Here is a 17,326-nt window from a genome sequence, read left to right as displayed (position 1 = left end):
TGCTATCAAGATAATGAAAGAAACTGACCAAGAACTATATCTGTGACGAAGATATATCTCTGCAATATGGCTTCCGCTGTAACATGCAAATAAGAAAAGAACTCGTGAATGGGCGCCGGAGGGGTGTCTGGCGTGGCCACTCCGATGCTTAAGTCAGCAGGTGAAGATGATAACAAGTGTAACTTAGATAAAAGTAAAGACTACTGGTGTAAATATGTGCGTTAACATGTGTTGGTGAATGAATCATTCTCCAGCACAAGAGAAGAAGAGGAAGCCAAAAGTCCCTCAAATGAATTACATACCTGCTATTTATAGGAGAAAAGGTAGTAGGTACCTTGTTTTCAGTGCCTACTTGCCACTTTCTGTCACGCCACCCTACTTTTCCATCAAGTCACATCAATAGGATTTTGTCAGGTGCGCTTCTCGAGACAAGATCTTATCTTCTGAACCACTAGAATGCAGCACTGTTATCGAGGTGCCCGGGTAGAATGCCTCCCGGGAGATTTATACAAGAGCCCGGGACTATGACTGCCCGAAGAGTAGAGCATGGGCTTGCACCTGCCCGGCTCCAGAATAATCCATCTGCAGACTCATTCGGATTTGGGAATCAATTTGATATTACGGGTCATCCATGACCCGGGCTCTTACGGGTATCATCACACATCCCTTAAATAGTCGGGCTAGAGTCATACTTGCTGTCCCGATCAGTCATGTCTGGATTCCCATAGAGATCATCAATCTTGTTCTATAAAAGCATCGGGGGCTTCATGTCTCCCAGAAATGGGATGAAATACCGGAGTCTCATGTCTTATGGACTTGAAATAAGATGCCGGGGCCTCGTGCCTCCCGGTCTTTGCATAAGATGCCGGAGCCTCATGTCTTATGGACTTGAGATAAGATGGCGGGGCCTCGTGTGTAATGCCTGAAGTAAATATCACAAGTTATGGATTTAGTAATGTGATATTACTAAATAATTAATGATTTTTAACGATAGAAATATGCGATATCTTGGACATATGAAGTCCAAATGATTTGAAATTTGGATATAACGTAGAACACTGAAAGATATAGAAGTTTCATGTTTTGAGTTTTGGAAAATTTGATCATTTGACTGGTTTAAAGTGATATACCGGTGTTAAAATGTTAAATATTATATATTATATTATATTATATTTTTAATATTTAAAAAAAAATTTAAAAAAAACGAAATGCATGGAGTCGGTGGAAAAATGAATTCCACCGAACTCGGCAAGGAGACAGAGACGTGAGGCGAGAGGTGAGAGGAAATAGAATTTTGATTTTCTTTTCGATCTTGCGACTTATCGGTTTATCCAATCGACGAACCGACTTCAGCTTTGGAATCGTTGACACGAGGTCTTCGATTTGAGGTATAAATTTTATATTTTTGGTGATGTTTGAAATTCGTCGATTTCTGGAATAAATCCGATAAATTGTTAAATCATACTGAAATTGAAGATTGTTGAATAGTGTATGATCTTAACGAAGTAGAGAAGATTATTGTGTTGTTATTTTGAATTATTCCTAATTTGTTTTAATTAGGGATTTTTAATCGTTGAATTGAAATTGGTGAGTTGTTTGTCAGCTGCTATTAATTCTGATTATATATTCGGAGTCTACGAAGTATAGGCTACACGTTGATATAAAGTTTTCGCAATTTGACGGATGTTGTAAAATAGCCTATTATTTGATGTTAAATTAATTAGGGTGTATTTGATGGTAGTATTGTGAATTAAATACACCAGAATATTAAAATATTGAGCGATAATAATTTATAATCGAGTTTTATATTTTGTTGAATTAATTGTTGTTGGGCTATTTGATGTTATATATTGAGGCTGTTATGATTGTGTTGATACGGTGACAATGATCTGATAATTATTGTTGAATTATTTAGATACATCACAAGCCTCAGGATCAAAGAAATAGCCAGATTGTATATATACTCGATTATCAGGTACGTGTTGACGTACGAGCATATTTTGTTATTGTTTAGTATTGATGAATACTATTGCGTTGAACGATGACAAATCACCGGAATTGGGTGATTTGATATTATATTTGTTGTTGTTTATTATTGTTGACTATCGTTGTTGGGAGACGTCTCGTTGATGTTGTCACGTTGATGTTGTTCGTTCAACGATATTGCTGTCGCCGGAGTTGGGGTGCGACGTATCGTTGATGTTATTCGTTCGACGATATTGTTGTCGCCGGTGTTGGGGTGCGACGTATCGTCGATGTTGTTGTTCGTTCGACGATATTGCTGTCGCCGGAGTTGGGGTGCGACGTATCGTCGATGTTATTGTTGCAGTGTGATGTTGTTGAGATTGTTGATGGTTGATTGTCCAGAAACGGCAAAGGGGATATTTCTGTTATCATTTCAGTTATATCTTATGTTGTTGTTAATATAACTGTTATGTATTGCGATGATGATTGTTGTATATGCTCACCCTTTGATGGCTGTTTCTGTGGGGCAGGTTACAGGACTATGCGTGAGACAGGATAGTGGTGAAGGACTAGGTGTGTCTAGTCAAACTGTCTTGTAGTTGATAGTAGAGAGAGACAGTATAGTTTATTGTCTTATTTGAGTTGTATGTGTGTATTTATTATACTGTTTCTGCTACACTGACGTAGATTGTGTGGTGATTGCACTATTTTGTCGTATATGCATTATATTATTACGTCGTCGAAAAGAAAAATTTTATGCATATGACGTCACATGTTGCATGATTACGTGGCGAGGTTTGGGGCGCCCACATTTTGTGGTATCAGAGCATGATTACGTGGCGAGGTTTGGGGCGCCACATTTGGTGGTATCAGAGCATATGTTAGATGTCTGGGATGGTTAAGAGTTGGGTTTGTGATGAGGGAGTTGGATGACGATATTATCTGCGTGTGTCTGTGCATTTGACTTGTTATTGATGATTTCTCGATACGATTGATTGTTCTTTAGTTGCGTGTACTTTCGTGCGAAAGGTGTGATGATGATTACTGGATTGTAATTGTTAAATGTTATGATTAACAATTTGATTTCCAGTGATGGCAGCTAGAGAACAGGTACATCCACACGAGGAAACAGACGAGGTTGACAGTGGATTTGGACAGATAAATCCATTGCCACCTCCTCCTATGGGACAGGAACCAGCAGATCAGCCTTTATTGCATGGTGAGTTGACTTTGGCACAGTTTAGCAGTTATCTTCCGCCGAGATTTGATAGTTCTGAGACCGGTGAGCGAGCAGAGGAGTGGATTGAGAGGACAGAGCAGATATTTGTGACTGCACCGTGTGCTAGGTCTGCTTGGTTACGATTGGCTACATTTCAGCTTTCGCGGAATGTACTATTGTGGTGGCAGACGACTGAGGCCGGATTGAGAGCTCAGGGCCGTACTGTTGATTGGGATGTGTTTCGGTCTCGTTTTCTTGATAAATATTTTTCTATAGCAGCCAGACAAAAGAAAGAGAAAGAATTTGAGGATTTGAGACAGGGTAGTATGTCTGTTGCTGAGTATGAGACTCGATATTCTGCATTGCTGAAATATGTGCCACATATTGCTACGAATGTTCATGCTAAGATGAGGTATTTCTTGAAAGGGTTGAAGTTAGAGTTATTTGATCGTGTGCAATCGAACAACCCAATATCATTTGAGGATGCAGTGACGAGAGCTGAGATGGCTGAGTTGGTGATGCAGGAGTATGGGGCTCAGGGACGATTATCAGAGCCGACTAGGGAGTCATTGCGACCACAGGGACAATCTTTTAAATATCAGAAGGGTTCATCTTCTTCTTCGGCATCATCTGGGAAGCGTCGATTTGATTCACGACGTGTTAAGAGTCGTGGGGGCAGTTCTCAGTCTGTTCAGAGGCAGAGAGGAGAGTCCAGAGCAGTGAGATGTTATCGTTGTGGGGGACCTCATCTGATCAGAGAGTGTACACAGACCGAGATCACCTGTTTTGAGTGTGGCGGTGTTGGTCATCTGGCGAGACAGTGTCCTAGTCGTGAGGGACAGCGAGAGCCTAGGAGTGCTAGAGGTAGATCCTCAGAGAGAGGAGGACGACAGCCTCAGCAGTTTACACCACGACCTTCTAGAGGACAGCCACGTATGCAGGGAGATGGTCCACCTCAAGCACAGGTGTATGCTTTGACACGAGAGCAGGCAGAGGAGGCACGAGAGGAGATGATAGCGGGTAAGTGTTATTTATGTTCTTATCCTGCTTATATTCTTGTTGATACTGGTGCCTCGCATACTTTTATATCGAAGAGGTTTGTGGTTGAGCATCATATGCGCTCGTCTCCATTGTCTATGCCTCTTTCTGTTTCGACACCTTCTGGAGTTGATATATCAGTTGTATCTATGATATAAGATGGTATTATTTCTTATGAGGGCTATGAGCTGAGATCTGATATGATTATTCTAGAGATGACTGATTTTGATTGTATTGTGGGAATTAATGTGCTGAGGAGATATTGTGCGACAGTTGATTGTTATCAGCGGGTGGTATATTTTTATACAGATGAGAAAGAGCGTTGGACATTTTATGGGAAGGGTTCTCGTCCCCGTGTTCCGTTGGTATCTGCCATCCGGATGTCTCGGTTATTGGAGCATGGGCATGAGGGTTATCTTATTTATGCTGTAGATGTGACAGAAAAGAAGAAGGAGGTAGGAATAGAGGAGATACCTATAGTTGCTGAGTTTGCCGATGTATTTCTTGATGAGATTCCAGGCTTCCCACCAGCTCGTGAGGTGGAGTTTGGGATCGAGTTGATGCCAGATACTTCCCCTATTTCTCGTACTCCTTACAGAATGGCACCAGCAGAGTTGAGAGAGTTGAAAGCCCAGTTGCAGGACTTGCTGGACAAGGGATACATTCGCCCTAGTGTATCGCCTTGGGGTGCACCAGTCTTATTTGTGAGAAAGAAAGATGGAACTATGCGGCTTTGTATCGACTATCGACAGCTGAATAAGGTAACGATTAAGAATAAATATCCCCTCCCTCGTATTGATGATTTGTTTCATCAGTTACAGGGAACCTCAGTATATTCGAAGATTGATTTGAGGTCAGGATATCATCAGATACGAGTTAGAGAGGAGGATATTTAGAAGACAGCATTCAGGACCAGATATGGGCATTACGAGTTTTTAGTTATGCCGTTTGGGTTGACGAATGCTCCAACTGTGTTCATGAGTTTGATGAATAGGGTATTTCAGCCTTATCTCGATCGATTTGTTATTGTGTTTATTGATGATATATTGATATATTCCAGGAGTGAGGCTGAGCATGCAGGGCACTTGCGTTCAGTGTTACAGGTGTTGCGAGATAGACAGTTGTATGCCAAACTCAGTAAGTGTGAGTTTTGGTTGGATCGAGTGGTCTTCTTGGGTCATGTTATATCGAGAGATGGGATTTCTGTTGATCCAACGAAGGTCGAAGCCGTGTTACAGTGGTCTGCACCTACATCTGTACCTAAGATTCGTAGTTTCTTGGGTTTAGCAGGTTATTATCGTCGATTTATCGAGGGATTTTCAAAGATTTCTAGGCCTTTGACACAGTTGACTCAGAAAGGTGTGCGATTTCAGTGGTCTGAAGCATGTGAGAGGAGTTTTCAGGAGTTGAAGCATCGACTGACGACTGCACCGGTGTTATCAATTCCTACAGAAAATGAGAGGTTTGTTGTTTATACTGATGCATCATTACATGGTTGGGATGTGTTTTGATGCAGGATCGACATGTTGTGGCATATGCTTCGAGACAGCTGAAACCACACGAAACAAGGTACCCTGTGCATGACTTGGAGTTGGCAGCCATTATCTTTGCCTTGAAGATATGGCGACACTATTTATATGGTACCTCGTTTACGATTTATACTGATCATAAGAGCTTGAAATTTTGTTTACCCAGACAGAGTTGAATATGAGACAGAGACGATGGTTAGATTTGCTGTAGGATTATGATTGTGAGATTGAATATCATCCTGGTCGAGCCATTCTTACAGCTGATGCATTGAGCCGTAAAGTGAGTTGTACTGCATAGGATGTGAGTCGTTTATCAGCTATGATGATGTCTTGTTGTTCCTTGGGATATAATTTTGATATCTCGACGACTCCTATCCAGGTATCTACCTTATTAGCTGAACCTGATATATATGGTTGTATTCGTGATGCACAGATGGAAGACGAGAGAGTTCAGCGATGGAGGGAGTTAGTTTCTCAGAAACAAGATACTCGTTTTAGAGTGGCTGATGATGGCAGTTTGAGGATGAATGATAGATGGGTAGTTCCTGATATATCTGAGTTGCGCCAGGGCCTGTTGCGGCGTGCACATTGTAGTCGATATTCTATCCACCCTGGTGGCAAGAAGATGTATAAGGATCTACGCTCTCAGTTTTGGTGGAAGGGAATGAAACGTGATGTGATTGATTTTGTACGTCGATGTCTTAATTGTCAACAGATCAAAGCTGAGAGGAGAAGGCCGGGAGGTGAATTGAGGAGTTTAGAAGTGCCGACTTGGAAATGGGAGCACATATCGATGGATTTTGTGACTCATTTGCCAAGAAGCACTGGAACTATTGATGCTATTTGGGTGATTGTTGATCAATTGACGAAAGTTGCACATTTTATACCCTATAGCATGAGTAGTACGTACTTGACGATGGCACAGTTGTATATACGAGAGATTGTACGGTTGCATGGGATTCCAGTGTCTATTATTTCTGATAGAGATCCTCGATTTACTTCTCATTTTTGGGAAGGATTGCAGACTTCGATGGGGACAGAGTTGAGATTGAGTACGTCTTATCATCCCCAGACAGATGGTCAGACTGAGCGTACTATTCAGACGCTGGAGGATATGTTGCGTGCTTATGTTATGGATTTTTAATTTGGTCGGCAGTCATCTATTCCATTGGTAGAGTTTGCGTATAACAATAGTTATCAGAGTAGTATTCAGATGGCTCCATTTGAGGCATTGTTATGGGAGACGTTGTAGATCTCCATTATACTGGGATGATGTTGATCGAGCTGCAGTCACAGGTCCTGATATGATTTTTGAGATGGAACAGAAAGTAAAGTTGATACAGCAGCGATTGAAAGCAGCTCAAGATAGACAGGCCGCCTATGCAAATAAAAGACGAAGACCCTTAGAGTTTCAACAGGGCGATCGAGTATTTTTGAAAGTTTCTCCTTTTCGTGGAACAGTGCGATTTGGTATGAAAGGAAAGTTAGCACCGAGATATGTTGGCCCGTATGAGATATTGCAGCGGATAGGCACTTTGGCTTACCGATTGGCTCTACCTCCATCTTTATCTGGTATTCATGATGTGTTTCATGTATCGATGTTGCGGAAGTATGAACCGGATCCTTCACATGTATTGGATATTTCTGAAGTTCAGTTAGATCCTGATGTGTCTTATGTTGAGAGACCAGTTTGTATTTTGGATCGATCTGAACGGAAGCTTCGTAGTAAGCTTATACCGATGGTGAAGGTTCAGTGGGAACATAGAGGTGTCGAAGAGGCCACTTGGGAGACTGAGCGGCATATGAGGGAGCTCTACCCCTACTTATTCTGATGGTATGACGTATTTGTTATTTATGCATTTTATTACTGTTGTTGATTAATTTCGGGGTCGAAATTCATTTAAGGGGGGTATAAATGTAATGCCTGAAGTAAATATCACAAGTTATGGATTTAGTAATGTGATATTACTAAATAATTAATGATTTTTAACGATAGAAATATGCGATATCTTGGTCATATGAAGTCCAAATGATTTGAAATTTGGATATAACGTAGAACACTGAAAGATATAGAAGTTTCATGTTTTGAGTTTTGGAAAATTTGATCATTTGACTAGTTTAAAGTGATATACCAGTGTTAAAATGTTAAATATTATATATTATATTATATTATTATAATATAATATATAATATAATATAATATTTAAAAAAATAAAAAAAAAAAAAGAAATGCATATGAATTCCACCGAACTCGGCAAGGAGACAGAGACGCGAGGCGAGAGGTGAGAGGAAATAGAATTTCGATTTTCTTTTCGATCTTGCGACTTATCGGTTTATCCAATCGACGAACCGACTTCAGCTTTGGAATCGTTGACACGAGGTCTTCGATTTGAGGTATAAATTTTATATTTTTGGTGATGTTTGAAATTCGTCGATTTCTGGAATAAATCCGATAAATTGTTAAATCATACTGAAATTGAAGATTGTTGAATAGTGTATGATCTTAACGAAGTAGAGAAGATTATTGTGTTGTTATTTTGGATTATTCCTAATTTGTTTTAATTAGGCATTTTTAATCGTTGAATTGAAATTGGTGAGTTGTTTGTCAGCTGTTATTAATTCTGATTATATATTCGGAGTCTACGAAGTATAGGCTACACGTTGATATAAAGTTTTCGCAATTTGACGGATGTTGTAAAATAGCCTATTATTTGATGTTAAATTAATTAGGGTGTATTTGATGGTAGTATTGTGAATTAAATACACCAGAATATTAAAATATTGAGCGATAATAATTTATAATCGAGTTTTATATTTTGTTGAATTAATTGTTGTTGGGCTATTTGATGTTATATATTGAGGCTGTTATGATTGTGTTGATACGGTGACAATGATCTGATAATTATTGTTGAATTATTTAGATACATCACAAGCCTCAGGATCAAAGAAATAGCCAGATTGTATATATACTCGATTATCAGGTACGTGTTGACGTACGAGCATATTTTGTTATTGTTTAGTATTGATGAATACTATTGCGTTGAACGATGACAAATCACCGGAATTGGGTGATTTGATATTATATTTGTTGTTGTTTATTATTGTTGACTATCGTTGTTGGGAGACGTCTCGTTGATGTTGTCACGTTGATGTTGATCGTTCAACGATATTGTTGTCGCCGGAGTTGGGGTGCGACGTATCGTTGATGTTATTCGTTCGACGATATTGCTGTCGCCGGTGTTGGGTTGCGACGTATCGTCGATGTTGTTGTTCGTTCGACGATATTGCTGTCGCCGGAGTTGGGGTGTGACGTATCGTCGATGTTATTGTTGCAGTGTGATGTTGTTGAGGTTGTTGATGGTTGATTGTCCAGAAACGACAAAGGGGGTATTTCTGTTATCATTCAGTTATATCTTATGTTGTTGTTAATATAACTGTTATGTATTGCGATGATGATTGTTGTATATGCTCACCCTTTGAGGGCTGTTTCTGTTGGGCAGGTTACAGAACTATGCGTGAGACAGGATAGTGGTGAAGGACTAGGTGTGTCTAGTCAAACAGTCTTGTAGTTGATAGTAGAGAGAGACAGTATAGTTTATTGTCTTATTTGAGTTGTATGTGTGTATTTATTATACTGTTTCTGCTACACTGACGTAGATAGTGTGGTGATTGCACTATTTTGTCGTATATGCATTATATTATTACGTCGTCGAAAAGAAAAATTTTATGCAAATGACGTCACATGTTGCATGATTACGTGGCGAGGTTTGGGGCGCCACATTTGGTGGTATCAGAGCATGATTACGTGGCGAGGTTTGGGGCGCCACATCGTGCCTCCCGGTCTTTGCAAAGATGCCGGAGCCTCATGTCTCCCGGACTTTGCATAAGATGTCGGAGCCTCATATCTCCCGGACTTAGGAATGGTCGAGGTGTGGTGCCCCGAGCCAGGTTTGAGAACTCTGGGCTTATAAGTAACCAAGGTGCGGAGCCTTGGGCCGGGGAGCATGTCTCGGGACTTGGGAGTGGTCGAGGTGCGGAGCCTCGAGCCAGGTTTGAGAACCCTGGGCTTATAAATAACCAAGGTGCGGAGCGTTGGGCCGGGGAGCATGTCCCGGGACTTGGGAATGGTCGAGGTGCGGAGCCCCGAGCCAGGTTTGAGAACCCTGGGCTTATAAATAACCAAGGTGCGGAGCCTTGGGCCGGGCAGCATGTCCCGGGACTTGGGAATGGTCGAGGTGCGGAGCCCCGAGCCAGGGTACAGAGCCCTGGACTTTAGATAATAACTGGGGCCTCATATCTCCCGGGCTTAAGATAACGTGCCGGGGCCTCGTATCTCCCGGACTTGAGATAATGTGCCGGGGCCTCATAACTACTGGACCTAAGATAATGTCCCGGGGCCTCGTATCTCCCGGACTTTCAAGAATGAGATGCCGGGGTCTCATACCTCCCGGGCTTTGCATAAGGTGCCGGGGTCTCGTATCTCCCGGACTTGAGATAATGTACCGGGGCCTCATAACTCCCGGACCTAAGATAATGTGCCGGGGCCTCGTACCTCCCGGGCTTTGCATAAGATGCCGGGGCCTCGTATCTCCCGGACTTGAGATAATGTGCCGGGGCCTCGTAACTCCCGGACCTAAGATAATGTGCCGGGACCTCGTATCTCCCGGACTTTGAAGACTGTGCCGGGGCCTCATACCTCCCGGACTTGAGATAATGTGCCGGGGCCTCGTACCTCCCGGGCTTTCAAGAATGTGCCGGGGCCTCATACCTCCTGGACTTGAGATAATGTGCCGGGGCCTCGTACCTCCCGGGCTTAAGAGATTTTGCTTTACCTGCTGTTTTAGTTTTATTAAAAATCGAATCACTAACCTGGAAATATTGAATCCGAATTCATTTTCGGTAGAGTGAAACTTCTCTGGTTGAGCTAAATTAGGTGACTAATATAGCTGTAAGCTACTGAGTGCATAGTAAATGCTCTTCATGCCAATCCGGGATAGCTGCTGAGCTTTGAGCCCATATGAAATCCACATATAAGATCTGAGTGCCGAGCTGGTCGAACTTGTATGTTTGTCAAGCAGAGTTGGGCTTACTGAGGTGCCGAGCAAGGTCGGACTTACTTTTGAATGGAAACCATATCTACGTCTTGAGCTCAAGTTCCCACAGACGGCGCCAATGATGCGATCCTGGTGAAATGGATGAGCAGAGTCGGGTGCTCCACCGGATCTGCTATCAAGATAATGAATGAAACTGAGCAAGAACTATATCTGTGACGAAGATATATCTCTGCAATATGGCTTCCGATGTAACTTGCAAATAAGAAAAGAACTCGTGAATGGCGCCGGAGGGGTGTCCGGCGTGGCCACTCCGATGCTTAAGTCAGCAGGTGAAGATGATAACCCTTAGATAAAAGTAAAGGCTACTGGTGTAAATATGTGCGTTAACATGTGTTGGTGAATGAATCATTCTCCAGCACAAGAGAAGAAGAGGAAGCCAAAAGTCCCTCAAATGAATTACATACCTGCTATTTATAGGAGAAAAGGTAGTAGGTACCTTGTTTTCAGTGCCTACTACTTGCCACTTCCTGTCACGCCACCCTACTTTTCCATCAAGTCATATCAATAGGATTTTGTCAGGTGCGCTTCTCGAGACAAGATCTTATCTTCTGAACCACTAGAATGCGGCACTGTTATCGAGGTGCCCGGGTAGAATGCCTCCCGGGAGATTTATACAAGAGCCCAGGACTATGACTGCCCGGAGAGTAGAGCATGGGCTTGCACCTGCCCGGCTCCAGAATAATCCATCTGCAGACTCACTCGGATTTGAGAATCCATTTGATATTCCGGGTCATCCATGACCCGGGCTCTTACGGGGGGTATCACCCTGGGATTTACATATATGAACTTGAATAATCCTCTCCTCTTCAGTTACTTTTTGAGGTTGAGTTAGGTCCAAGTCTCATTTTTAACCGAAGAAAACCCAAAATTTGACGAGTTAGAGAACCGGAAAAAATAATTTTTCCATTTTAAAAATCAGCAACTCTTATCTATTTTCATTTATAGAGATATCTTTCATATTTTCATTGATAATAACATACTTATCGAATCGTTGGTAGTAACATCATCGAGTACCCCCAATTTCTAGTCAATGATGAATCGTTAATTGGATAGTTAATCAAATTATGCTCGGGGAATTTAATAACAATAGACAAATACTATTTTCTCAAATCCATAAATTTTCATGGTATCAAATCTTTGTGTCTTTGTGGGTCAACTAACATGTGATAGATCGAGTTAGATTTTTCTGGAAGAGTTTGAGTTCGGCACAACTAAATCATCTTCTCCACTTTTATTGAATATTGAGGCAAAAAAAAAAGTCGAAGATATCATCGATAAAAGCAATTGAAATCAAGAAATTATGATTTCAATACTCAAATTTCTCACGTGATCATCAACCATCTTGTTCTTGAATTTCTATAAATTATTATTTGACTCGTAGGATATTGAATGATGAATGCCATAGAAATAATATATACGAATAATATATTGAGTCTAACATCAGTTAAATAAATTAAAATTATACAATAAACTATAGAGTAATCATTTCGCATATTTTGTATAACTACCATATATTTGTCCAAGTATGGATGAGATGTTACTGATCTATTTAATGTGATAAATCATAGAAAATTATTCATCTGAAGGGGAGTGACATAATATTGTTGTTCACACGTTAATATATATATATATATATATATGTGTGTGAAAGAAAAAATAGTCTTGGTTTCAATATCATTTATTCTTTGATAATTTTTTCTCTAAATATATTTTCTTTATTGATAAGATTGTGTGAATATTTAATTAAAACCTTGTCTTTCTAAATATGATATTTATGATAAGATTTTTATGATATGATTTTATTGTTTAAAAAGTATTTACTTCTAATAAAATTCTTGGTTTTCATATCTTGTAAGATTCTTTTTAGGAGAGAAAGAAACTAAATAAGAAAAGCAAGCTAAGGAAAAAGACTTTTGACTTTTGTTACGACGTTCGGTTGCTGCTCACTTTTGCACTTCTGCACCCTGTGAAATTTTTTTAAAAATAATTCACAAGACGTCGTTGTTTTGAAGAGTGTTGTGTTACATGTTGTCGTGATTGTTGAAGACATCTGCAGACAACACACGTTGAAGTGTTGGTTGAAGATCGTGTTTTTATTAATCTCATTTTCGAAATCGTATTTTTGTTTTCTTGAATATGTAGTGTGCTTTCTACGTGTTGAGAAAATTAGTTTTCGATTAAAATCACTAGTTTGATTTTTGTAAACTGAAATTGGTTTTTCTTGTGATTATTTAGACCTAAGACATCGTGCAAGTATTTATACATGTGCACTATTAATTCTGATTTATTTTAATTTAAGTCATTTATTTGTGTGTTATATTATTCTGCTTCGTGTTGTCACTAAATATTACAATATTTGATATAATATTTTAAATTTCACACACAAAACTTTTTATATTGCATATGTTAAACATAATACCCCATATATATATTATATCTATTCTATTTTATTAAGATTGAGCACATGATAATAACTATCTAGGAGGACATCAATTTTTTTTTCCACTTTTACCTTTATATGATACTAATATTATACTTTTGTTTTTTGTTATTTTGTTTTTTTTAACACATACTTTTATTTTTTATTTCTGTTATTTCAACCACTCAAATATCAATTTTTAGTCACTTTATAAAATGTCAAATTACACTTTTAGTCTATCGACAATGATAAAATAAATTGTACACGTATATCGCGTGCCCATAATAACTAATATAAAACATTGCACAGTCGACGTTCCAATAAACGCTTCATACGACAGGCACCACCATTTACATTACTAGTCCGAAGAGAAGAGAGAGAAGTAAAGCTGAGTTAGTGGATGGCAGGCTTGCAGAGATCTGTAGTATCTTTCAGGAGACAAGGATCTTCAGGTTTAGTATGGGACGACAAATTGACTCAACTCATCAATCAACAGGAAGAGAACAATAAACTTCAAGCTGAGGCCAAACAAGATCCACCTGCCGCGCTGCCCACCAACAACTCGCCTTCGCCGCCTCAATTAACCATCGAGAGGAGCCGATCCAACGGCGGCGCAAGAGGATTTCGTACTGGAAGGGTGTCTCCGGCGATTGAGCCGCCGTCTCCTAAGGTTTCTGCTTGTGGGCTTTGCAGTGCCTTTGGCAAACACGACAACAACCGCCGACGCCGCCTGCCTCCCTCGAGACCCGGTAAGCGCCTGATGTAACGTCCCCAGAGAGGTCGGCTGCGCGTGGGTTCCACGTGATCATCTCGACGGAAACAGAGGTGGTGGTGGTGTTTAATTTGGAGTTCGGTGAGATCGAAGAAAATTATCGTGTTTTTAAATTTCAGTAAATTATATTTTTCCAACTTTTCTTTCTCTTTTGAGCAATCTTTTTTTTTTTAGTTTTCTTAAAAATATCGTTAAACGTAGTTTTATGTGTATAATGTTGTTATTAAATAGATAATTATGCACTATGTATGGATTGAAGATTGCTACATTGTTGAGGTTTTCTTTTTCTCTTTTAAAATTGTACAAATGATTTAAAAAAAAAACTCATTTGAATCAGGTTGATATCAAAATATCGTGGGATAAATATATTATTCAGATAACTCATAAAAAAAATATTACGTTTTGTTGTAAAATATTATTGTTAAGTGTAAAAATAGTAAAATTGATCAATCTCACGTGTGAGGACCCGTGAAACCGTACAAAAAATCTTACTCAACGATCATTCATACTCCCAAAATTGAATATTTTTTTATAAAGTAGGTCTCCTGTGAGATGATCTCACGAATCTTTATCTGTGAGACGGGTCAATCCTATCAATATTCACCATAAAAAGTAATATTTTTTCATGAAAAACTCAAATAAGAGATTTGTTTCACAAAATACGACCCGTGAAACTGTTTCACACAAATTTTTACTTTTTCTATAAACATCATGAAAATATTGCTGTCATTTTTCTAAGCGAACACTATTAATTTATTTTTATTTTCTTTCCCGAAAATATATATGATCATAGTCTATTTAAATAGTAATTTTGGTTTGTGAAATTCGAAAATATTTTGATCTCAATGTAATTGTTGCGAAGATAACGAAATTAGAATTTGAAAATGGATTTGAAACGAAGATATAAAAATCAATTAATGTAAATTATATGTTTTATTAGAAATTTGTGTGACAGGAAGCTTCCTATTTATTCCCTTCCATCTCCTTTCAGCTTCAACACTAGTCGATCTTCATGCATCAAAAGCCATTGCAGCCCTCTCTTATAAACTGACCAACAAGTTAAATCTTATATATTCTAAAACATTTTCATTATTACGTTTCGATTGCTCTCTTGATTCATCTGTAAGGACGCTTATTTCTTTCCTCTTCGCAAATGATTATATCCAAATAGATAATTAACTTATATAACTGGAAATCTTATTAATAATACTTCTTTTTAATAATTTTCAAATTTTTTTCACCAAAATTTGACGCAAAATGAAAAGCTAAAATTGATTTGGTGATATATACTAAGGACCCTGATTAACACTGTCTTTTAACATATCATTTTCTTGCTAATTATTGTAATAAAATTACATGCATTTTCTTTTTTCTAACCTGGTGCTTGTCAGTCTATAGATTAAAAAATCTTAATTAATCCTCGTCCTTTGGATGTTAAATTTCTTGATGGACCGGCGAACTTCATAATAAAGAAGAATCCGCCGATTGTTCCCTGATATAGTCTATGTTGCATGGATACGGGTACGAGTATCGTATCGAATAAGATACGGATACGGAGACATGTCAAATTTTGAAAATATAAGACACAATACGGCTAGGATACGACAATCATTAATATATATCACTACAAGAAAAAAGGCGAAAGACAACGGTTTTTACCCGTTGTCGTAGGTCAAAAAAACTGTTGTTAAAGCCACTGTTGTTAAATGGTGCGCTCAAAGACAACGGTGAAAAACCGTTGTCGTAGACATCAAAGACGACGGTGAAAAACTGTTGTCGTAGGTCTTGTAAAACCGTTGTTAAAGGTACTGTGGTTAAAAGGGCGCGCTCAAAGACAATAGTGAAAAACCGTTGTCGTAGACGTCTAAAGACGACGGTGAAAAACCGTTGTCGAATCATTGAAAAATCGTTGTAAAACAAAAATTTTGCGACGGTTTTTCTAAACAATTCCGTCGCTAATAGCGACGGTTTTCTTTGTCAGTCGCTCGTTAGTGACGGTTTTTATTATGATCACTGTCGCTAATTAGCGACAGCTTGTTTACGTTTTCCGTCGCTATGTTTTCCCGAAAAATAAAAAAAAATTACGGTTATAATTTTATAAACCTAACAAAATAAATTAACAATGTTACTAAAGTAATATATTTATAATCTTTAACTTAAAATTTAAGTTTAAGGAAAATCATGGACAAAACGTGGAAAGAAAAAAAATTTGAGAAGTTAAACGAAAAAAAGGATGCGGATATTTATAGACATTCGTGCGACGGTTGTTGCAAAAAACCGTCGCTAGTAGCGACGGAATTTGCATAAACAGTCGCTAAAGTAAATCGGCGCCGGTGTGCTAACAACCGTCGCTAAATTTAGCGACGAACAACCCGTCGCTAAATTAAATCGGCGACGGTGAGCTAAAAACCGTTGCGAAATTTAGCGACGAACAGGCTGGAACTGTCGCTAAATTTACCGACGGATTTTTAAAACCGTCGCTAAATTTAAATTTAGCGACGGTATTGTATAAACCGTCGCTAAATATTAACCAATTTTTTAAAAAAAATTAGAAACTACGACAACGTTTTTTCAAAAGAAATCAAACATCCATATCGGTTTCATAACCAACACTGCCTTCATCAGTAAATAAGACTGACTCCAATTCAGGTTCATCAAGAGACAAATTGGCAGTTTCAAGGATAGCAACACCCTCTATGTAAATGGAATCGAATGCATCTGCTCCAACATCCCATATCTTACTTTCTCATTCACTATAATGTGGACTCCTCCTTGATAAAAGACGAAGATTGTTGTGAACATACACCAAATCTTCTGCTCTTTGTGGTGTTATTTTGTTTCTCTTCAGTGAGTGTATGAAATTGTAGGTGCTCCAATTTTTCTCACAACAAGAAGAAGAAGAAGGCTGCCCAAGTAGCTTTAAAGCTAAAATTTGAAGAGTTGGTGTGGAAGCACCATGTATAACCCACCACTTAGTTGGATACATCAAACCTCGATCACGCATTGTATCATTATCAGAAAAATAATCAATGGCGGCTGAAAAAGAGGCAAATTCCTCGTTGACACTTCTTCGTTCTGATGAACAAGAATAATATCTTTCAATGCACTTTTTTATTTCCCTTGAAACTTCGATGTCCCTATGAGGAGGAAGACGATTGGGAGATTCTTGGAGCCACTCATTGCTATAATATCTATATAAAAATATTGATAATTAAATATGAACTGATATATATATAATTTGCTAAAACTTAGTTAAATATTTTAGAGTTT

The 17,326-nt window shown here is 38.9% G+C and overlaps 1 protein-coding gene and 1 long non-coding RNA gene across 2 annotated transcripts; both read left to right on the top strand.

Annotated features, from left to right (window-relative positions):
- The first annotated feature begins 1,228 nt into the window (after positions 1 to 1,228).
- Positions 1,229 to 8,990, top strand: LOC142548161 (uncharacterized). Its single transcript, XR_012820922.1, has 3 exons — positions 1,229 to 1,276; positions 8,041 to 8,145; positions 8,673 to 8,990. It is a non-coding gene; the product is annotated as an uncharacterized LOC142548161 (long non-coding RNA).
- Positions 8,991 to 13,684: 4,694 nt separating this feature from the next.
- LOC142550217 (MAPK kinase substrate protein At1g80180-like) lies at positions 13,685 to 14,050 on the top strand. Its single transcript, XM_075659455.1, has one exon. The coding sequence runs from the start codon at positions 13,685 to 13,687 to the stop codon at positions 14,048 to 14,050; it is 366 nt and encodes a 121-aa protein (XP_075515570.1).
- Positions 14,051 to 17,326: the final 3,276 nt, after the last annotated feature.

Source organism: Primulina tabacum, chromosome 6 (assembly GCF_025594145.1).
Source record: "Primulina tabacum isolate GXHZ01 chromosome 6, ASM2559414v2, whole genome shotgun sequence".
Lineage (NCBI taxonomy): Eukaryota > Viridiplantae > Streptophyta > Magnoliopsida > Lamiales > Gesneriaceae > Primulina > Primulina tabacum.
The sequence above is the reverse complement of the archived record's forward strand: the minus strand, read 5'-3'. Positions and strand labels throughout refer to the sequence as shown.